Source organism: Megalops cyprinoides, chromosome 14 (assembly GCF_013368585.1).
Source record: "Megalops cyprinoides isolate fMegCyp1 chromosome 14, fMegCyp1.pri, whole genome shotgun sequence".
In the NCBI taxonomy this organism is placed as follows: Eukaryota; Metazoa; Chordata; class Actinopteri; order Elopiformes; family Megalopidae; genus Megalops; species Megalops cyprinoides.
Window position 1 is genome coordinate 14,598,089 of NC_050596.1, and position 24,064 is coordinate 14,622,152.

A 24,064-nucleotide genomic window follows, 5' to 3' on the forward strand; every position below is an offset into this window, starting at 1 on the left:
TCTGCACGTCACACGGTTTGTGTGACATATTTCATTGTACGTTTCAAGTATACAAGAATGCCAGGTGTAAATTCAGTGTCGCGTCGCCATAATAATTAAAACACGCAACCTCTTACACGCAAAATAAACGCGAGACTGTGTTTTGTGTAAGACATACACTTTGTGCGCGTAAAACAGCAACGTGGTCGAAAAAGGCAAAATTGAAAAACAAAGTAATGAATGAATACTGTCACACAAACCAACGCGAGACAAGAGAAATGTTGTATCTGAACAACCTTGCGACGCATTAACTGCTGGGTTAAATGAGTCTCCGGTCATTATATGGTGCGAATACGCGTTGAACTGACATTGAACTGCATCAAACTATGCGCACAGAAGCACAAAGGCAGCGCAGCGACGAATGCAGCGTGATGACTGCAAGGAGCGGGCGCCGGTGAGTTCACCGGTGTTTCAAGTCAACTTTGTTTGGTAAATAAAAAGAAAACACTAACAGCAGTGCTGTTATTATGTTGGAAGTGAGTAACACCGGGAAGTAGTAATTTCCCCCTTGCTGTTGACAGCGATGTCATTTCCATGTCATGCACCTTTAAGGTTTGATGACCACGGCAGATAGCGAAGGTTTGATAGCTGACAAACTAAAACCGAATTTATATGGACTTTTGTATGTATTGCATGCCTTTTGAAAATGAATTACTTCGAAACAGTGGACAGTGCGCGGTGTCGCAAACAGTGTGATTATCACCAACCTAACAGATACCAGAACGTTTTCCCGCTAAACGTTCATCGGTCCAGTTACACAAGATAAACATTTCACGTTTGCTCACAAGCTGATGTCTTCGTGTGATTCACCAGAATACATTAGCCGGTAGACTTACCAGCTTCTCAATGTCAGGTTATTCTGCTTCTATTTTCCAATTGTCCAGTTTCCAAAATCAGATTCCGTGATCACAATCCACGTCTCGGCATATGTACCATAAAATCACATAAAGGATGAGTAAGATCGCAAAAATAAACAAAGCTACTAAGATAGCCTTCGTGACTGGTGATATGAGAGACTGCATGACACCCGAGAGGACAGGAGTGCTATTATCATCAACACTTATGCGCGCGACGAGGGTCTCTGGCAGTCTCCAACCGCACACGATCGGGTCCTTTGGTATCTATACTGATTCGTGCCAAGTTGTGGAGTTAAGTATACATGCTGAGAATCCTAGAAAACATGATCGGCGCCAGATCTCAGTGATACCGCTTGTACATCAGCAATACCTCATGCACATTGACTTTCCTTGCAAAAATATTCAGGCATTCACTATCTGTATCTCTACACAAGCCGTTGAAAAGCGCCGCTTTTATTAAAGTATGTTGAGGTGGGTATAGTTGAGGTGGAGTCAAGGTAATAAAAATCCCAGAATATCTGAAAAAGTTATGATCCACTGTTGCTGAGGTTGGCAGCATGAAGCAGCAGCGCGTACATGACGATAGGTATTTAGTATTCATCGGGTCTCACGAACGCTGTAATCACGTGACGGCTCTCTCCTCATGTGCCTGAGGTGCGTACGCGTAGCTGGAGTTAATCCGTTAACTCGCTCTTTGGTTGTGGCATAACCTTAAATACTCTTGAAACAAACAAAAGAGGTTCAGGTTGAGTATGGGCGTTGTGTGAATATGGGAGGTTTTACTGTATTGCGGCGTTAATTAGTAATATTAATTCACCAGTTTCACTACTACTACATTGAACTCTGCTTACAAGAACCGATGATATGAATAAACCGCATACAGTGAGAAAAAGATATAGAATTCCTCTTACACTGACGCTGTTGAACAACTATGCTTGTCAAAATCAAGCAATCCGTTCCTAAGAATCAGTTTGGGATGATTTGCAACATGTTCTGTAATAAGGTACTCAATGCAGTGCACGGGCGCGCAGTGAATGGAAAAAGCTGTTAGAATACAATATGGCATTATGTTTAAATTTTCAAAGCTCCTAGTATGCAAAATATTTAAATAAAACATGACAAGCATAATTAAAATGCTTTCTGCAGAATAAAAACGCGACTTTGATGTGTTTACTGTAGTCCTAAAGAGTAATGAAAAAAAAAATGCTGAGAAATTGAGCGCTCAACAGAGTAATAGTCTAAGAACTAAGGAGGTGTCATATCAAGAAAACTGATGTTACAGGAAAGGCATCACAGTGGCAATAACCATGGATATTTTCCAATATTAACAACCACCATTGCTATGCGTGATGACAACATGACGGTGAATCACACGCACTGTAAGTATTAGGCCTATAGTAAACTCAGTACAGCGCGATATAGTGACAACCCCTTGCTGGTTTAAGTTAGACTACAGACAAGAGAATTATAGGAAGAACAATATTCCATGTAGCTAATAGTTGACCATCTCGCACATGTAAAGCCTTAATGTGGGATCAGAAATAACCGGAGCACAGAATCTCGGTACTGTTTTTAATGAATGTAGCCTAATCGTGGGAGGTTTACACAGAGCGAACCGCAATAACAATCTTTAGTTTCATATTTTAAGTACAGCAGTTTTAATTTTTTTTTTTTTTTTTTTTTTACAAAACCTTAGAATAACCGACATAAATGAGATAAAGCAGCGGCTTTAGGCGCGCGCGCACACTGACACACGCGTGTACAGTACGCTGAATACCGTTAGATGGCAGTCTTGCTTGATTAATCCATGAATAGAGTGCTACTTACCTCCCAACAGGCGTTTGTATAAGAAGACCGGAGCAGACATTACAGGCATGTAACATTACAGGTGTGTTATGCACAATAACATAGTTATTGTGCATAACATTACATAGTTGGAGTTACAGCTGGAATCAGTAACTGGCTCTAGCCATTCTTCTGGGCTGAAATGGCCATCCTTGTGGTTCTAATGATCACATTACTCTTGCAGAATTATTTCAACCATTTCTGTATATGAACTGCGGATAGGGCATTGTCTATAGCATGACTGTTGTTAAACCGGCCCTTTTAAAAATCTACAGTGTGCAATCAGTCATGATCAGATGTACCTCTCCAATTGTGCGGGCTGTATGGGCGTTCAAGTAGTGTAATAGTAGTAGTAGTTCAAGTAGTAGTGTTTGCGCGCGCGCGTGCGTGTGTGTGGGCGGGGGCAGTTGCCAGATGACTAATGGACAAAACAGTTTAAAAACAGTGATGCGACACTTCAAAAAGTTTCCCTCGATGTATTTCTGTGTCGGGCGGGGTCAAGACACGCCCATATTTCCTTACCAACCGCCTATGGTGGCTATAACCACACACGTCTTGCTTCCTACTTCAAAAGTGCGTTGCCATTGGGTGTCACGGCAGTCATTCATATTTTGATGGTTGTAGGGCAGAAGTAGTCCTCCACACCCATAAAACTGAAATTACTGGTTTACAAAACTTTTCATGACAGTGGTGGTGGTACGCTTCACTGAAACGGATTTCTACAGACATTTGTAATTCTACACATTAGTTCGGGGGACCTTGATATCGTTTCTTATTTTAGCTCACTTCGTTCTTTTGCAGTCATGTCATACTTGTGGATTTTCTTAGTTGCAGCTCTAGCAATCATAACGAAAGGACAAGGTGAGTATCTCTACCCAGTTGCGCTGTTGATAAACACATGTTTTATTGTTCTGGGAGGTTTTAAACGAGACATGCTAGCTAAAATAATGATTATTTCGATCTGCTCCAGAGGCACAGGAATTGAATGGCAATATTTTCTGTTCACGGTTTACGATATACTTAATAAAAAGTTTATCCGACGAAGCTGGCCGTGTCATGGGAGTGCGAATATAGCATATTTCGTTATTATGTGCACCGACACGGTACGATACAATCTCTGGCGTTATAGATAATTGCAAGTCCATTAAAACCTGTTCATGCAGCGCTTCTAATATTGATGACTCCTTACGTTTTTCGTTTTTTTTTTTTTTTTTTTTTGCTTGTGTTGTACTCTGCCTCACTTGTAAGCGTCTGCAAAATGAATAAATGTAAATGTAAAACTAATGTCAGTTCTGGGGGATTATTCTATATTCCGAATAGCAGCCAATGCCTGAAGTCCTGTCTTAACCAGGTGGTGTCGTCGCCTATAACACAGAAGTACGCGTTCGCTTTTATTTGTGTTAGCTAAAGCAATTGTATTGGATAATTTCATTCTGCAGAATACGTGCCACAGAAGCTTACTCTTTAATTGAAACAGTGTAATGAAAGCAGAACTCGGTGGATGGTTTGTTGGTGACACACATAACTTGCCTGTGTGAATGACAAGGCTGAGCACCCACCATCACATTAAATTCATGTTAATTTCAGTGTTTTAGAGTTTTATCCTATAGTAACCCTTCTCAGAAATAGGCTACCGTGTATAATAATTCCAAGTTGCAGCACAAATATCGTATTTACAATAACGTATCCTGTGCTCCGTTTCTCATCGTTTTTTTTTTTAATCGTTTTACTCTCTTAAGCATGACTTAAGCTTGACTTTCTGTCCACAAGGGGAAAAAATCACTGAGGAACTCTAAACGGACAAAATAAACGTATCAACTCACTGCACGTGATGTAGTTTGATTCGTTTTCTAATAATAACTCAAAGCCCAATTATAATTTCAGTCAATATACCGTATTAAAATACATTGAAAAAAAACAAAACAAAATTCCTGCTGTTGGTACAGTCCCTAGCATTAGGTCCAGGTTGACTTGGGCCTTGACTACAGTAACGTTTCAAACAGCCAGATACTGAGGGAAAGAGTGACACATGCAGGACTGGGGACAATTACACTAACTCATTCCAGGCCTCGCTGCAGACACCGCCCTTATGTGGGAAACAGAATCAGTGTTATGAAAGCACTCGTGTACATGACTAACTCTGTAGTGTGTGTATGTGTGTCACAGGTTGTACTGTACTCATCTCCTTGTCATATTTTGAGAGGAAAGAGAAACAAATAAAACAAGAGGTTACATCTGAAAATGAACAGCGTGTGAACCGTTGAGATTCATAAATAAAACAAAGTAAAAAAAATGAATTCAAAACTTGGAAAGCACTTCCAATAAAGATATACTTGCAAGAAACACTCTACAACGGTGTTTCTCAATCCTACTCCTGGCGGCCCACTGTCCTGCATATCTTCTGTCTATCCTTGCTCTACCTGCCTGACTGAACTCATCAGTGGCACTTTTGATTAGCTGAGCACACCTGATTTAATCAAGCAGCAAGGATAGATAGAAGATATGCAGGACAGTGGACCGCCAGGAGAGGTTTGAGAAATGCTGCTCTACCATCTGTTACGCTGGCATGGTTAGATACAGATGTGATATATGCATTGCACAGTAAGATCTAGGTGTGTGTATGTATGCACAGTGCCTAGAATGTTAAATGTTTCACTGGCCCGAGAAAGAAAACTACCATGTCACTGAGACCAACATGGGTAGAATGTAATATACTGTACATGTTACAGTGCAGTTTTAACTTGCTTTATTCCTTCTGTCCATTACTCCTCTGAATTCCTCTTACAAAACGTACAAAAAGATTCCAAATTACTTGCCCTGTTGGTCAGTTTGCAGTATAGTATATACCAGTGTAGCACAGGTAAATGGAATTTTTGTACTTCGTTTTAATATCATTGCGCATTGACAATTATTGTAAATTATCTGTTCCATCAGGAACCTTTTTCATTTTTAAGGGGCCTGCCTATATTTGCAAGGTCCCTTATGACCTTAGAAGAAATATGAAATTCACTGCCTGAAAAGCTTTGCAGTAGCAGTACGATGAGTCATAAGGTTAAGTGTACAGACCGATAGGGTGGTGCTCAGTCTGCCATCTTAGAAGTTAATGAGAAAAATAACCGGCTTCTCCTGATCAGGTGTGTAAACTAACAAAGGACCATTGAGCAGCACTGCCTGATTAGTACACTCTTCTGGCCTGCTTCAGTGGAGAACCAGTCCAAAGAACAGGTATAAGTCTCATAAAATATGTGGCTATGAGGATTCATTCATTTTAAGACTCAGTTTTAGATGTTTTTTGGAGGGGCAAGTAACGAGGTGTCCCAGGCTAAATGGTGCCATGTTTTAAGGGAGGGAAGTGGAGTAGAAATGTGATGATATCCTCTTGCGAAGACAGCTGCTGATGCAGTTTCTTTGAGAAACACCTTAGGGCTTGTGTTAGGACCCAGCGTTTCCATTGTGAAAGCATGTTCGGTCATGTTGCTGAGCCTGGGTGGGGGAATCATAACTAAAATACGCCTTAATGAGTTTGGCATAGTGAAAACTGAGTTTCCACTGGCAGCATGACATGCCACTGAAATATATAAATTGAAATTCACTTTCATCAGCTTATTTTCTTTCACAATAAGCATTGTCTTCTTGTTTTTATAATAAGACAGACAATCCTGTGTAATATTCAGTGCTTTTTGTGTACTGTACATTAAACCTTTTCAGTATAATACATGCTGAAACAGAATAGGAATCTTGCTGTCATAATATTTATTTGCATAATGGCTCCAACCCTATAACTGCATGGACCTCCTCCCCTGAATGTAACATCTTGAAGCCTGCTCCTGCTCCAGAACCTTAGCCAGTTCAAACCCAGGAAACCTTTGCCTTTATTATTTTATTCCTTATATTTAAGCGAAACATTCAGCTGCGTCCATGGGTTTTTCACATGGCTGCTCTTGTAGCATGTGATATTTTATGGGTCTGAAGCACCCGTATTAATATGTGTTCATGGGTCTGAACACATATTGAATGCATTATTATTAAATAAAATAATTATTTATTATAAAAATAAAAAAATATTATTATTTGCTTTTTTCAGATGGATTTGACCTTTCTGACGCTTTGGATGATGACAGTAAGTTTATCTTTTTTGCTTTGCAGGTGTGTGTGTGCATTTGTTCATAGTGCATGTGTGCAAAAGAAAATAATCAGTATAGTTTCAGTAGCTTGAGCAGTAGGAGATAAGTGACATTTAAGTGCATCAGTTCTTTAATCTACTATAGCATTTGGTAGAAAAATACATAATTGTAATATTTTCCATGGCACTGGTTTGTATCTTACTATGTGGAATTCCATTATAGGAGTCCACAAGCCTCATGCTAACAGAGCCAGTTTTGCCCGAATGTGCTCCAACACAATATTGCTGAAATTCGGTCCACATATGTTGACATTACTTGCAATCTTTCGGTTATTTTCTGCCACTGGGAATGTCTGGCTGGCTGTTTTATTGTAACAAAGTTCTTCAAGCACATGTGAATAGTAAAGGGCATTTCCCTGTTTAGGAAGGCTATACTAAACAAGCAGATGGAGACAAGGAAACTATGTGTGTGATTTATGCAAACGTTAGTGTTGGTGATTTATGAAAATGTTTATACAGGACAAAAATGTTATCATACATGCAAATAACAAAAAAATCCTCCCAAAGATTCAAATCCATTTGACCTGTCAAAAGTCAGAATACATTAAACTAGACCATTTTACTGGAGTCCTCCTTTGACTTTGAGTTAGATTAGCATTTTAATTTCAACCAAAGGGAATACCCACACAACTGATATTGTCAATGCCCTTTTCTAATCGCTGTTTGCTTCAGGCCCAACCAAGGCTCCAATTCCAAAGCGCCCAGAGGAACCCAAGAAACCCAGTGGAGGTACAGTGTTTAATCAAGAAAGTCATTTTTTTTTTAATCAAGCAACACATCGCTTATTTTGAACATTTTTAGACTAACTGGTAGAAATAAATAAAGGAAATAAAGTAGAATAGGTAAGATTTAAAAGGTTGATTACTTAGGCTCAGATGGTGCGCAAAATTATGTATAATGTTCTGATAGGAGCAGTTGATCAAAAAATATTAATAGTTATACACAAAGATGTACATGAAAGATGCAAAGTTTGAATGGGGGCATAATTCAGATAAATTGGACTATGTAAATGTATCCCGAAGCATTCTGTCATACCAGTTTTTGAGAATTGACATGCTAGAGAAGTGAATTTTTACTGATATTGGCTTCTACCTTGATGTCAGGCAGCCAAGACTGGTTTGTTTGTAACTGTGCTCAGTGACAGAAGGCTTTGAATGATATTTACATCTAGAAAGGTTACATTTCTCAACTATGCTCTTGTTTTTGGAATAAAACATTTATTTCAGGTGACATGGATCTTTTGGATGCCTTAGGCCCAGGTATTTACTTACATTGCAGTTTCTTTTTTTGAATACTTGTGAACACTTTGCATTTAAGAAATTATTACATTTTCAATACTGCAACTGTGATGCATCAACATCCTTTTTTGCACCAGATTTATGAATGTCTATAGCCCATACTTATTAAAACAAACACCAAACCCACCCGTGATATTAACCTTAAATCCTAAAAGGTGTTAACCTGATGTGAAATAACAAGATTGTACTTGCTTTTACTTACACTGAATTTTAAATCCTATTCTGTTATGTTGTGTGTTGATAGTGTTATGTACTGGCTGATTGATAAAAATGAGAGTGATTACTTTAATTACACAGTGGTATTGTAGTCTGTGTAATAATGATGTTGGAAAGCTGTTTTCTTTGCTTAAATGTCTGAAGTTTTAAAATGTGTGATTTTGTGTGATATATGCTTCTTCTGCATGGCCAATGCAAGAACCTGTTCCACCTGCTCCTAAGGACCCAAAGGCACCAGCTGGAGGTAAAAGGATTAATCCAGAAAAAAAAATATTGTTACTGACAGCTTAAAACTCAATAGAACTGTTTGGGTGTGTGGTGTAAAGCGAACGGCTGTTGTGATCTTTCTCTTCCTCAGGTGGATTTGATCTTTCTGATGCCCTTGGTCCAGGTAAGCATTAAACTTTGAGCGCTTCAGTAAACCCCAAACACTTGCTCATTTTCTGGCACTCTAGATTTGCATGCTAACAGTCAGCTTCTTCCACATTGGCTCCCTGCACATGAACTGAACTGATTTGTAAAGTTCTTCACAAATGGTTCTTGACAATTTTTTGTGGTTAGAACTTGCATGCTTATTTTCCTGGAGCATGGGGTTGAAGGAAGGGTAAGGAGCAATAGTTAAAATAGGCACAAGTAGCACAGCTTACATCCTGTGTCCCAAAGAACACTGCTTTCCTCATTTCCATGTTTTTATCCTCTCCAAACTCCTGCAGATCCAGAACCCAAGAAACCAGCAGTAAAACCACCAAAGAGTGGTGGAACTGGTGAGAAACAGTGATTAATCACAGTGATTAGTGATTAGAACAGTAATGCTCATTCAGTGTGCACATTTCTTCATTATTTATTCATTTACTTTGCTATTTAATTATTTTTAAAAGGTGGGGGAGACTTCGGAGACTCTGATCTGCTTGATGTGGTTGACAGCGGTAGTGACTACAAACCAGATAAAGGCAAAGGAGGAGGTGGGAATTTTACTGATTTTATTATCTACTGGCTAGTCGTAAACATAATACAAATGAATTACAATTAAGCACAGGTGGATGCATGCATTCATACATAATGTGCTGTTGGTTTACATTTTTATTTCAGTGTCACTTTCTCAGCTCCGCCGTTTAAAATATCCGGTTATTCATTTCTGAAAAATACATTTTTAGATGTAAAATCTGAACACATCCAGACCACAGTTATACAAAGAGATTTTTGATATTTGAGTCTTTAATGCAAGAAAAAAGACATACCTTGCTGACAACAAAATCTGCTGGTTAGACTCTCATACTTCTCATACATACAGTAAGCAGCTGCACGTAACAGCTTCACTTCCCTTGGTCTAGTGCCATTATGGATCGCAGCATTCAGTTTTGGTTTGCATGACTAGTTTGGATTTCTTTTTGTTCCAGGGCGTGTTCAGGACCCTTCCTATGATGTCAGTGGTATGCATTGTCTTTCCTTTTCTCCATGGTCTCTCACATTACAACTGAAATCGGCCTGTTGCCATTACACCAAAGTAAAATATATACAGTTTCATGACCTTGTGTCAATACATCACGATGCATAAACATTACACAAACAAATGTGTGCAAGCACTTGTACTTTAACAAAAGCTTGCTCTAACTTATTTGCACAATTATTGATTGAATAATCGGTTCCTTTGCATCTTGTCGTAGGAGGGGGAGGTGAAGAGCATCAAGGTAAAGACTACTTTCATTCATTTTCTATTTGTTTGTTGTCAGTTCTTCGATAATTTTTTTTGCTTCTGTGTCATACCTGGAATTATACTCTCTTTCTAAAACATCAGTTTGTAATGCAGTTGCATTAATAGCTACAAAAAATATATATGACATGGATGATATTTGGTGGAACAATAATGGCAGTGCATGCTGGTTGCTTGTGGTTTTCATTATTCTCATAAGGCAACTTAATATTCCGAGCAATTGATTGCAAACCTTCTTTATCATATAACTTGTGTTCCCAACATTACCTTTGTATCTTCAATATGCTTTTGTATTTTCAAAATGTCGTTTTTTGTTTTGGGAACAAGTGACCCTTGCTTGTAAGCTTTTAGAATGAGAACAGTAGAGTATAGCATTCTTAGATTGTCACATTTGCAGGAATCTCTAAAACCTATCCCTGCCATATGGTGGGGGGTGTCTCCTATTTTGCTTCTCACCGTTTGCTTTAAATCACCCACCCATGTGTTTGTGGTTGTTGTGACTTGGTTTAGATTATAGTGTGGAGAGAATCATCTGCAGTCTTGATTTCCCCACCCGTTTTCCAGTCACTCTGAATGTGATGTGCTCTGTGCAAGCATGACTTTCTGTTTGATTGTTGTGAGTGCTGTGCAGTTAGGAGGGCGTTGGTTAGCATTGCTAGGTAAACTTTCTTCCCTCTTCTGCGTTAACTGTAGTTCTACTGCAGTAAATAATGATTGATCGTAGTCGCAGAATCTGAATTTCCAGTTTGGAACCACTTTGTTCTATGAAAGGGGAAGTCATGTAGCATAACATAGCATAACCTAACCCTTTGCAAACTGATTTACTTAGGTGGGAGGTTACCATCTTAATGTTTTTAATGAGTGCCTGGAGTTGATCAGATGGCAAATAATCCTATTGCCACACTGTATAGTGTACAACCATTTTAAAAGAAATTGATCCGGTGACAGTGGAAACGTGCCATATGCAGCTCATCACACACACACACACACACACACACACACACACACACACACACACACACACACACACACACACACACAGTAAAATGTTGTATTAAGGGAGACTTGATATAGATTATGGATTCTTTGGGTCAGGCAGATACTTTAGCCGTGCTCATGCACCCTTCTAAATCCCTTCTGCAATTGTCTTTCATTGCAGATGTAGAACTGCCCTGGACCCAGTTGCTGAAGCTACTAAGTGATAACATACCAGAGGGCTTCCATATGTGGATACAGAACCTAAAAGAAGTAGTAGTTCCGTTGTTAGAGAGAGTCATGGAGCTCCTTGATGTGACTCAGAGCTGAAAGTTCTCTTGCAAGATTTAAACTGTTATGTTTGCTGGTTTGAAGCTGTGCATGAAAAGTTGTCTTTTTTAGTTGGGGGGGGTATTCGCTTTGTGGCTTTAATGGAAGGTTTTTTATTTGTCTCCTGGAAAGGACAGAGGTTCCTCTAGTGGGGATAGAAGTAATGTGTGCACTGTATATCAAGTGTGCCTCTGTAAACTGTAAAAATGCTGTAACCCCAGTTTGTTTTTAAATGTCTGAATTTCCAAGGTGCTCCACTTTGTCCACTGTTTTACCACAAGCCAGTGAAACTACATGCCTGGTTGTAATTTTTTTGCTTTTACATGGTGTTCTGTTGCTTCTTGGCCAAAATGAACCTACTACTGAAAGATAGCATGCACAATCAACTCCAAAGGAGAGGGTTGTGGCACAGAAAATGCAGAAAATCATTTGATGGAATTTAATTTACGAAAAGGTAAGGGGTCAAAGAAAGAATTACTGCTAGCTAGACAGCCAAACACATGTTTATGTTAAAAAAACCCCCACAAAACTCCATCTGTGAAAGGTGGTAAACATTAAGCTTAGAAGGTCTTTATCATGTTTGGCTGCTGTTAGAGGCACATTTTGTTATTGAGGCTATTTGATCACAGGCAGTGAACTTGCTGTGGATCCTTACAGGCATCTAGTTTGCTTATGTGATCATTTGTGAAACAGTTGCCTTCAGCTGTATATTACCATTTACTTATCATTGCTACCCTTAATCATGAGAGCTGGGTGTGCAGACCTTTAGTGTCAATTTTTGCAGATGGTGAAAAAGCAAAATGTGAAATTTACTGTTAACTGTGCATACTTACATATTTAACCACCAATATATTATACTAAGCACTCAGTTGATCTGCAACCAAATTATCGGGATTTGTAATTTGATTCTTGTATCGGTAAAGGTTTGCGCTCCCAGTGCAAGATAGATATACAGTAGGACTCTAAACCCATCCATTTCACTCCTGGTCTTCATGAAAGATGCCATTCCACTGTCTTGGCATGCTTTTGATTACACGGCAATCTTCCAAAGCTCTTAAATATCATCAGCTATCAAAGTTTTGTGTCAATGTTGAAATAAAGCCATTTTGAGACAAAAACACACACACACACACACACAACCTCAAAGTTGCTCAGAAACTGAGCAAGTTGGTCCTTTTTAAAATAAAAAATTGAAAGGGCATTTCCCCATGCTTTTGCGGTAGGCCACGGTTCTAAATTGCCAGCATTGCAGAGCCTGACACAACAGGAATGCCTTTGACTATTCATTTAGCTGATTTAGAATCTGGTGCAATAAAGCTGGGTCAGACCTTCAGGGCCTGTTTATCAGGAATCATAATCCATAAAATTAAAACTAATAATTAGTGTCACGTGAAAATGAATAAACTGGTATATTAGTGTGACATTTAATAAATTTGAAATAATACCTTTGTTTGTTTTTGGACAGTGTCCTTGAAGTAACAGGTTAAAAGCCATAGCTGCTGTATATTGTTGCAGCCTGGACTTTTTGTGTGGAAAAGTCTTCGAGGAGTAAACTGAACATACTCACTTCTTAATTTAGATGTGGAACTAAAAGAATGCTTCTACTGTCGACTAATATATGACTTAATGTCTCTCCCTTGTGTTTTTTTCTTTTTCTAAACTATTTTGCCAAAATGCTATTGTATGTTAATGTTTTAAGGAAATATTGTGCGCGTAAGGCTATGGTAAAGGCATGCCAAATTTGGTTTTAAGTGAAGGTCTTTGCTTAGCATCAGTCATGTGTATGTTTCATGCATGCTGTGGCTTACTTTCTGCTTTAAAAAATTCTAACTTTTTAAAATTTAAATAATTATATAAATTCATTAGACGCATTGTAAAGTAGTCATGATAAATGAGGACTGATGGAAGGTGATGCAGTTGCTTGCCCTAAAAATCAGCCTACAACTGAAATGATGGTGAAGAAGCAGAAGAGTTCTACTGTTGTCTGCATGACAAATGGGTGTAATATTTTTTCACCCTGTAGAATGCAGTGAATGTGTTTGGTTGAGGCCTCGGGCATGTATAGCATACTTCAGCTGTATGTCATTATGAGGTGTGTCTGACAGTTTTTTTTTTCCCAAGTGCAAGCTTTATATGTCTGATGAATCAAGCTGACTGTTCTTGTTGAGTGGGGCAAGGTGCCTTCTCCGTTGATAGCAAAATCTTGTTGCGCAATCGTTCATAAAATAAAAAAAACCCTGCTTTAAAGCATTTGAATATGAGGTGCTTTTATTGTTATTCACATGGGTCCTGTTTACACTGGTACTGAATAATCCTTTGAGCTCCTTCAATTTCTTGGCGATTCCAGTCTTCTCAACAAGGAGTGGGTTGGTGCTTTTTTTTAAGTAAAAACACTAAACCATCCCCCTTTGGCTAACTGTTTTAGCAGTATTTTCCTATCCAGTGCTGTGTTGGCTGGTCATGTGGATCAAATCTGTACAGTATGTTTTTTCTCCAAAACAGATCATGCCTTGTTTTGCAGTTTTACCACAGAATTCCTTTCTCTCATGTTTCAATGAGTGCTAGGGTTAAAGTAGTTGTATGCTGCCATCTTGTGGAGTTCTTTCCCTCCCTGCATTTTGCCTTCGGTGTAAATATGCTAGCCATTCACTCTGATATGCACAGCTGCAGGAAATGTGTGTTGCTTGTCTGGAAACCTGACAGATTAAATGGCAATGTGACTTGTTTTGTTTTGTACTTATAGAGGCTGGATCCATTAACATGAGTGGCATTTTGAGTATAGTGGGAGTGGCCATTGTAGGGGCTGTGTCCAGTTACTATGGCTACAAGAAGAGGCAGACGTGCTTCAACCTTCAAGGCGGTAAGACCTTCACGTGAAGTGATTACTGAGATTAAGAGAACAATGAATGTGATGATACAGAAGGCAGACAGTGACAAACCAGGGAACTGAAATTCAATCAGACAAACCTCTGGTGAGATCCACTACATTCCAAGATCTAAAGCCCTTAGCGAGGCAACATATGGACGCTTAAAGGTCACGCTTCCATCTACAGTCATGCATACATTATGTTTGCTCTGCTGCCATTCTGCATCTCTGCCAATAACCTCATGTAGATGATCAGGATGCATAGTGAACACCAGGAACCCATTAGAAACCGTAATGATAATTATGACCATCACACAGTGATATCGCGAGACAAAATTTTACCAAAGTAACTGATACCTCTAATGGGTCAAACCCTTCAATGAGAAGGTGGTGTACAACCTCTACAGCCAATCCTGCTAACTGCACATGAGCAGGTCCTTATGCTCAGGTTTGTAATTATTGTTGCTCCCAGGTCGTGGTGGGATGACCAGTAGAGACCGTTACGGGCCCAACGCCGGCCGCTCAGGTGGTCAGTCGAATCGCAATGGTGGGTACTGAAATCTGCTCTTATGTCCAACACATACAGCTGCCGTGTTGTCTTGGCAAACAGTCAACATGTGTGGTCTCTCCATGTCAGTGATGTCTAGAATGAGTGGCAGTCCATGTCTTTGTTCCCTGTGTTCTTTTAACTGTTCCAAGGCCGTTTGTATTGACATTAACATGACTCTTCCCTCATGCTTTGTTTATTTTCAGTTCTCAGCAATCTCCTCAGGCTAGTGTAACAGCCTAGCACTCCAGACTGGAAAGGATCAGCTTCACCAATACAATTTGCCCCAAATTTCAAGAGCAACACCAAATTTCCATGTTGGAACATAACAGATTTTAGTGTAGTCTCTCTGAACCCATTCACCATCTCTTTTTGTTTTGCCTATGTGCAGAGGTCAATGCAAAGTTATTTCTCATATATGTATATAAAAAGTTTTGTTCAAAACTACTAACCATATTGCTTCATTAACATTGTTACCAAGTCTTAAGTGCAATATTTCATTTTCAAAGCAGATTTGAAGTATTTTACCTCACAATTGCTTTATCTTGTGGGAGGTCCAAATGTAATATTTTAATATGCTTTACTTTTTATATTTTTATACTATCTTAGCACATGCATATAATGCAAGCAGGTGTATGCAAGTTCTCATGCTTTTGAATTTCATTTTGTGCAGCTATACTGAATGTAGAATTTTTATGAAAATTGAAATGAAATGAATTGAACAAGGGAAGAATGTATGAAAGCATGTGATTTAAAAGCTAAGCTTGTTTGTAGGACAAGTTTGAGCTTGCATCCTCATAAAAACATTTTATAGTGAAAATTCTGTGTTCAGTCCGAGAGATAAATATTTCAACTCGTTTTGCTATAAGCCACCCCCCCCCAATCATTTACTTTGCATTTCTCTCTCTGACTGGGTTGCACTCTTTATGGGATGGGATTTGTTGAGTTTAGTTGCTTTTAAAGTGTAGGGGACCTTGTATGTTAGGTTTTTGCTCATTGCACTCAAGTGCAGAATTATGTGCACTGAGATAACTATGTAAATACATTGGGGGACCATTGCACATTAAAGGGGTACTTTGTGTAGAACAAATTCTAACGAGCGTTTTGTAATTTTATGTAATGTATATATTGTTTACAAATGTACAGTGTAAAAGCTATGGCTGGTGTGTGCACATGCCTGTTTTGTATGAAAATTTGTTGTAGTGTTCCTTTCATAAGCCTTGTTGGGCCACAAGTTAGATACCATATTGTGTTCATTAAAACATTGATCTTCAATAACCTAAAGCATGCTAATCCACATTACCATTGGAAAACATAAAACATAAAAACATAAACTTAATTTCATCCAAAAAACCTAATTCAGATAAACTTCAGTTTTTAGTTGAAGCCTATATACTTCCTCATTTGATGGTTTTTATTTGCTAAATTCAGGTACACAAGGTGTCTGCTTTTGTATCAGTCTTCATGTATTTTTCATTATCAATTTAAATAAAATTTCTCCTCTTTCATAGAAGCAAAATGTCTCAAATTAAGCATAATAAATGGAGCTGTCCACCGAAATGATTCAGATAATGATCATGGTACATGCCAAACAGATGACTTTATGGATTAATGGTTAGGGGCCTTCCACCAAACAGCATAGCAAACATGGCCTATATTTCTTTCATGTGAAAGAAAATTCTAAACAGACTAGTTTCATGGCTTTCCTCATTTTGAAACCCTCTGCTTACGTGCATTTTCACCATCATTTGGGTTCTCCTTCAATAGTGGATTCAAAGGCAAGTTACAAATACACTAGGGTCCAAAATTATTGGGACACCTGGGCATTTTGTGGTTAAGTGTAAATGTGTCCATGTAGCTATTAGTTTCATCACTCGAATGTAATTTATGGTGTGGTGAAAACAGTTACATGTTTTGGCAACTATTAACATTTTCAAAACATCTCTTTATGTGGTTGGCACACGATTGCCTGATGACTACCCTTATTTCCAACATTTTAATAATATGTATAACATCAATTCTGCCAGACAAACTGACAATTCCATGACATTAACTTAATTTTAAAGGGTACCTACATACTTATTGAGTGCAGACAAGTGAACAAAAATGACCATTACTTCAATTAGGCCTGATTGAACGTTGCCCTGCCCCCTAATTGAACACTCATACTGAAGCCTATATAAACCTAACAAGGTTGGAACATGGTCACAGAAGATGAAGCTGAAATTGACATTGGCATAAATATGACTTTCCCAATGTCTGATGGAATATACAGCAAAAATATTGTGGGTTTTCAGAAAAAAGTGAGTGTCCCAATAATTTTGGACCCCAGTGTAGATGTAAAGGTGGATAACACCACCTAATGTGCTGGAGTCTGAATCAGAGAGTATTTCTTACCCCCATATAGTACACCCACCTCAACCTCAAACACCCACTTTTAAAATTCCCCACAGTCCAGTATACACTCCAACTACCTACACACTTTTCATCTCTAAAAGTTGAAGCAGTGTGTACTTTTGGAGTCTCGCAACACGGGTGATTCTAAATCTCACACACAAAGTGAACATGCTGCACCATTCTGGACACAATCCAGTGCGATGTGTCCCCGCCTGTCATAGTAGCCCATTCAACCCTGAACAACCAGGTGCCAGTCTTTCTGCAAGATAGGAAACTGTCCTTACTATAGTTCCCCATGAAGCCTACTGAGAACACCGCTGTTGAACCCTATACAAGGCCTGAAGCTGCCTCACACTCCTATATAGAGCTGTCTAACGACTACCACCAGGTGCATCAGTTAGAAGCAATCAACCCAAATGGTTCACAGCTTGGACCTTGGAAAGAGAAACATTTTGAAAGCAAAGAAACATTCTGAGAGCTGAGAGACTGGAGATTCAAGAGATTGATCATTAGTCAATTGTTAAAAAATACCAGTGAAAAACATTCTTAATTATGTATAGCATTAAGACTAACCTTCCTGTTTTTCTGACCCACATTAAATTTTATGTGACATTAGCATACTGTGAATGTATATATATATATATATATATATATATATATATATATATATATGGAATTGGTTGCATCTGCGGTCACATAGAAGATGACATTTTGCGTTATGCTCACTCACCAACAGCATACAACCTTCCCTCAAATTCTTCAAGTCTTGAACAACTGAGCAAATTTTCTGGATTGGAGCAAAACAGAAATACTGCCGTTTTGTAACACATTTACTGTTGTGGAGCCTCATTTACCTGAACACATAAATTCAATCGTTAAATGTCTGTTGTCATGTGAGCCCAGGTAAGATCAGACTACTGCGTCCTGAGTACTCATATTCGAATTTCATTGTGTAGCAAGGCAGCATTTTCAGCAAGGTGGCAGTTTCCTCTCCAGTCTCATACAATAGTGTACAATATGTGTATCATGTATAGTAAAAATAAATGCAACTGCTACTTTGCATTGTAAAATAACAAATTTGATAAAACGTCCTTTCTTACTCAGGCTTCTCTTTGCATTTGTTTAATATGTGATGTGATTGGCCTTACAATTTATGTTATGTCATAATCAATTCTGAAATCAACTGTCCAGCATGTGGCTCTGAACTTAATTGGAGCAATCCACAATTTCATCTGAAGATACATGCATTAAGATGCACATTAATAGGCCTGGCACTACTAGCAGAGACTGCTGAGATCACTTTTTTGTTGAGAGTGATAAAATGCTTATCACCGCTTTCTTTATGAACCCTTGTGATGACGTAGTGGCTTCAGACACCCACAAGCAGATTCACCTTGAATACAGCAGCCATCCACCAGGCAAATGCTGCACGCACACATAGTGTTGGGTGGCATCTTCCAGCTCATGCTGAGATACACCCAGTTTCGAGAGAGATTGCCAGTGTTCTTGGGGTGACATTAATAGCTGTCAAAATGCCTAATGGTGACAACAAAATGCTCCAAAAGCCACTTGTCACCAGGGATTTTTTTGGAAGCACCACCCATTTTTAATTGTGAGACTAATGCATCTTCACTTCTGCAAGGTTTCGTTAAAGACGAACAAGATGAAGGCTATAATTCACATAAAATCCACATGCCATATGTGGTGGAGGAAAAAGGACTGAGGACACTTTGCCTCTCTGTGAAAACCTATTGTTTTTTGTAATAAAAGTATAGGTCATACCTTCTTACTTTGACTGGAGCATCTGAATTTCCAACAGTCGCTATTCACTGCTGATGTTATCTGTTGCCTGAGCCTCACACAACTATTGACTGGCTTAGAATATTCTCTACTTTCACTTCCACACTGTCAGCAATATAGCACAGATTCTGTTACAGAGACATTCTTTTTCTGTCTCTTTTTTGTCGGGCCTTGATATTCATAGACAGAGATACTTCGCCAAGGGAGCGCTGTTAAAGGGCCAGTCTTTCCAAATTTTGTTTCCCAAACAGCTTGTGGACATTATGTATGTTAATGATACATGTGATGTGTACGCTTGTAATTTAAGAACAAATGATTTCAATTGAAATACACAGAAGATGTATGATCAGATTTTATGTTTGCGCAATTTTGATACGTCTGTCTGTACATAATTTTCTCACAAGCAACAAGATGGATGTTGCTTTGAACATATGATAAATGAGGTCCATGGTGTCCTTTAACATCAGGCAAGAACATGTGAAGGCAAACTAAAGGAAAGCTGCCTGGGTCATTGTCAATGAATGGCGCCGCATTCAGAATGATGCTCATTATTCTGCCGTATGTCTGCAGTGCGTGCGCTACACACCAGCAGTGCGTGAGAGTCTGAGGGCTATATAGGAGACACCAAGACAATATGCACCAGCGCTCAGCATCGCTTCACAGGTGCAATTATTTTCATCATGTGTGGAGAAAGGGGGCAATCCCGATGGTATCGATCAGTACATGCCTTGTCTGGGTGAAATGCTTTGTGATGAGAGCCGACTACTTTGCCTTGTCTGTCTCTGATGGCGAGGCCATTTTCATCTTTGAGAGAGAGCATGGCTAACTGTGGCAACAAGGCCTGTATGTGCCACAAAGACTGTCATCAATAGAGATCCTAGATAGGTGACAGATATTTATGTTATAAAAAAAACTAAATGAACTAGACAGAAATGAGGATTAAATATTTAAAGCTATCCCAAGATACATAAATGACTACAAAATTCATTTATTGAAGTCTGATCCGTTATATGTGTATTTTTCTAAAAATATGGTTTTCAAATTAGATTAGTTTGCACATGTGAAATTATTAGGGTACATTTTTTAAAATTGGTCTGTAAGTTGTGTTACCACAAGGTGGCACTGTTTCTCTACAATAAACGTGCTTATCTTCCTTGAGTCATGTGTTTTTTTTTTTTTTGCTTTCAGCTCTGAGGTCCAAAACCACACATTTCATCAAGGACATGTTAGAGTTCTCTTATACTCAATGTCTCAAGGGTATCTTACTGAACCGTCTGGAGTGAATTTGTGGTTGTGCTTCAGGATGTTTATAAAGAGATGTTTGATTGACTCATGTCTGACAGGGATTGGGGAAGAATCACTATTGCTTGGAAAGACTGAACACAGAAAAAAACAGTCTATGGTGAACTGAACCTATCATGCAACTTAATAAAATAAGATTTTATAAAATTTAATTTAATTACTATTTTTAAAATAATAATCAGACTGTAATTTGATATGAAAACACAACCTATTTCTACCCAATATCTGTCTAGATCTCTATGCTTCCTTTCAAAGACCTGGAGAGCAGTTGTCAAGCAATGATCAGAGCATTGCTACTGTAGGGATGCCACTGTTCCCAGGAACCTTGATTGATTAAATTCAATCTTGTCTGATGTCAAAGGTTGTGAAAACATCTTGTTGTTGACTTGCCTTCAGTTTCACACATAGCTTCAGTAACCTTCCATACTGACCAACAGTCATAATTGTCCTTGTCCCCAAAATAGCCCATATTTTCCTTCCTTTGCTCAGTATTGTTCACTTCAGCTATTAACACCACACAAATGCATTCTGACGTGAGATTAACTTGTCTGTTAATTATCTGATGATCACAGCAAGGATAGCACTGTATCTTTTCAGTTTCTACTCCAATCTACAGTAGTCCTAACTGCCTGCAGTCATGGTGCTCCAGATACAAAAAAGGAAAGAAGATGTTATGCAGATCATTGGCTGGCTTCAGGAAATACTAACTCCAGCTTGTCTACAGAATGCCCTCAGCTGAAGTGTTTCAGTTTGAACTTACTGTGGACCTCTGGCCGGAAAAGCATTAGCAGCTTTGATTGGAAGAGACAACGAAAGTGTAAGGAATCTAAGGATTCCTCAGTGGTGGGGGAAAAAAGCACGATTCTTGCCTTCTTTAAAGCTGTTTCTGAAATACCTGAATTAGGACAGGGACATACATTTTCACATGTTTATAACCATTACTTGTCAGAAATCATAGGTACTGTAGCTGTTAGCATTTCTGCCAACAGCTCAATGGGAATAGATATTGCAACATCTGAGAGTATGATGAGCACCAACTGAAACAGGCTTCCGAGTGGCTCAGCCAGATAAGGCACTTGTTCCTAGTCCTACAGCTCAGACCTGGGTTCAAATCTGAGCTGTGTGATACCTTGCTGCTGTTGCACCCTCTAGTGGCTTATCAGATGACGAGGTGAGTGTAGATGTGCCTTCAAATCATCACTTCAGTGCTCCTGAGTATGCGTAAGCATACATGGTGTGTGAAAAGGTGAGCCTACAGCACTATAAGTGGTGATTCCAGACTGGGTGAAAAGGGGAAAGAGGATACAAAAAATGTATACAAATCAAAGCATTAAACAAACTTCACAAAAATGGATCCATTATTTGGATTCCAGAAATCGGAATTGACATGTGCAATACAAGCATGATACTCTGTATGCCGTATCAAATAACAGATTTAGGCAAGAATCTATGAAGTCCAAGAGACCCACAGAGGAAGGCCCCTGTCATATTGAAGGCACATGTCACAACTTGGCACAGCTGTCTCACAGGACAAAAGCGTGTCACAACAAAGTCCTGCGAACACAGGCCTGTCACAGTGACAAGAGGTCTGTCAATCCACAGTATCTGAGGTTTTCACAATATAGGTCAGTCTTACCTCAGCACAGTGCTCTGACATAACACATCAACGGTTATCAAATGGAATATAGGAAAAGATCTGAACAAAAAAAAAAAAAATACCATGATTTTTTAATTTTTTAAAAATGTTTCAGTCTCAATCTTATTTAATTTATCCTCTACTTTGTCAGGTTAATCTGAAATCATTTTATTCACAAGGGATACCAGGCCAAAAAAGATGATCCCGAGAGGAAAACACATTGGCGCATTAATATTTAAAGCACATTACTCAATTTCAACATGTGTTGCAGTTATTTTATTATAATGTCATTTTAACTGATTTCAGAAATCACCTGAATCACAACCTCATACATAAACTCACAAGGTGGCGTAAGTGTTTTTTTGTGTGTGTATAACGCAAGCTTATGCATTTAACTCAAGGTTAAGGACGAAGCATGGTCTGAGGCCAGTGTTGATCCACCAGTAAGTGGGGTTTCACTCAGAATGCAGCCATTCCAATAAATCCCTACAGCTCCTTATTTTCCAGATATGGTGCCATCATGTGCCACTACCGCTGTCCCACTTCATGGCATTAGTATAAATCATAACAGGATAGGATTCCTCAAGTGGATCTCGCAGTTACACAAGGTCACAGACTGATGGGGGCTGCTAATTGTCTGCAAAACACAGCAGCGTGGCCTGATCGCTTTGTGGTCTTTAAACCTCCTGTTGCTTCCGCGCTATGTTCAGACGCCATGTTAATTAGCTGCTCACTCTCTCGTGGCTGTTGCCATGGAGATGGTGATTTCCCTGCCTCTGGATTCTACCTGCAGTTTTTAGACGAGAGGTTGTTTTTCATCCAAAATGATTCATGACAGAAAGCGACTTTTGTGATGTGCAGGACATCTTGCTGTGCAACAACACATCAAGCAAAGGACCAATACTTTGTAATTCATGTGATTTAAAGCAAATCAATGTTTTGATTTCATTCCAGTCAGGATCCCACATTTTCTTCTCATTTATTGATCTTGTATCAGCACCAAATTTGTAATGTGATTCTTAACTACCAAGGATGTGTCCAGATAAAGGAATGATCAAATAAAATCTTAAACCCACCCTACTGATCACATTATGAACCTGGTAGTAGCACAGCAGTGGAGGGTTTCATTTGTGCAGAACAACCCGCTAAGGACATCTGATAGAGTGAATGCCCCAGGTGACAAAACGGATCAAGACTATAGCTGCTATAAAAACAGCTCGCTCTCTGGCAAGATCACTCTGGCGCGATCAATGCAGCCCTTTTGAAGAGGGCCGATGTCCTTCAGCGAAGGCTCAATCCCTTCACAGACCAGGGCCCCGTTGCCTTTGTTGCATTGTGTCTCCTAGGGGATCATTAAAGCCAAGCTTACATTGTAAGGCCTTCTGCCATCCTTGAATCATTGAATCTCGCACGCTTATCGAGACAAGGGTCAATGCAGCGGCCAGTGGTCAAGGAAGCATTACAGTGAGAAATTTTCTCTGTCACGCCACGCAACTGTAGCCATATGCTTTACTTCCTGACTACAGCCATAAACTTTCAAGGGTGGCAACAGGAGAGGGCAACTGCAGCAAGAGTTTGTAGTTATGTGTATATGCTTTCACACATCGAGTGCTTTTCAATTACGCATCTGACAATGGCAATTTTTGAAACAAGCAAAACATGAGCAAATACCACCACACCACCGTACTGTTATTAAAAAATGGCAAGAAATCAAGATTTTTTTCAATTCTGTGACAGTTATTTATGTGAAGCATAAAAGTATCTCTACAGTCATTATGTAAACACACACTGTCGGTCCAAATTGTCGAGTTAGCATTCTTTAAACGTTGTGCAAACACTCATTTCAAACACGGCTAAAGAACACAATAATCAGACATTTAGTACAATTTTATTATCAACAAAGGTAAAGCAGATTGATATAATGTGGTTATGATGTGCTTATGACTCCAGCTTTGTCAGCTTTGGTCTGTTGTGTGACGCTGCTACATCCCTGCTTGTGCTTTTCTTTCTTCTGTGGGCCGCTGGGTGAGATGTCCCATGACATATTCTGTTTTTCACTTGC

At 39.0% G+C, this 24,064-nt stretch overlaps 1 protein-coding gene across 2 annotated transcripts; it reads left to right on the forward strand.

Annotated features, from left to right (window-relative positions):
• The first annotated feature begins 3,350 nt into the window (after positions 1–3,350).
• Positions 3,351–15,368, forward strand: LOC118789209 (CD99 antigen-like protein 2). 2 transcript variants are annotated; one of them, XM_036545555.1, is made up of 13 exons: positions 3,351–3,602; positions 6,826–6,861; positions 7,597–7,653; positions 8,151–8,183; positions 8,638–8,682; positions 8,797–8,829; positions 9,152–9,202; positions 9,317–9,400; positions 9,836–9,868; positions 10,103–10,126; positions 14,198–14,314; positions 14,793–14,867; positions 15,074–15,368. In XM_036545555.1, exons 1-13 carry the CDS (start codon positions 3,545–3,547, stop codon positions 15,100–15,102), a joined length of 675 nt encoding a protein of 224 aa, XP_036401448.1. In that variant the 5' UTR covers positions 3,351–3,544; the 3' UTR covers positions 15,103–15,368. The 2 variants fall into 2 exon arrangements, with proteins under 2 accessions (XP_036401448.1, XP_036401449.1); XM_036545556.1 differs by lacking the exons at positions 14,198–14,314; positions 14,793–14,867; positions 15,074–15,368 and adding an exon at positions 11,309–13,689.
• The last annotated feature ends 8,696 nt before the right edge of the window (positions 15,369–24,064 follow it).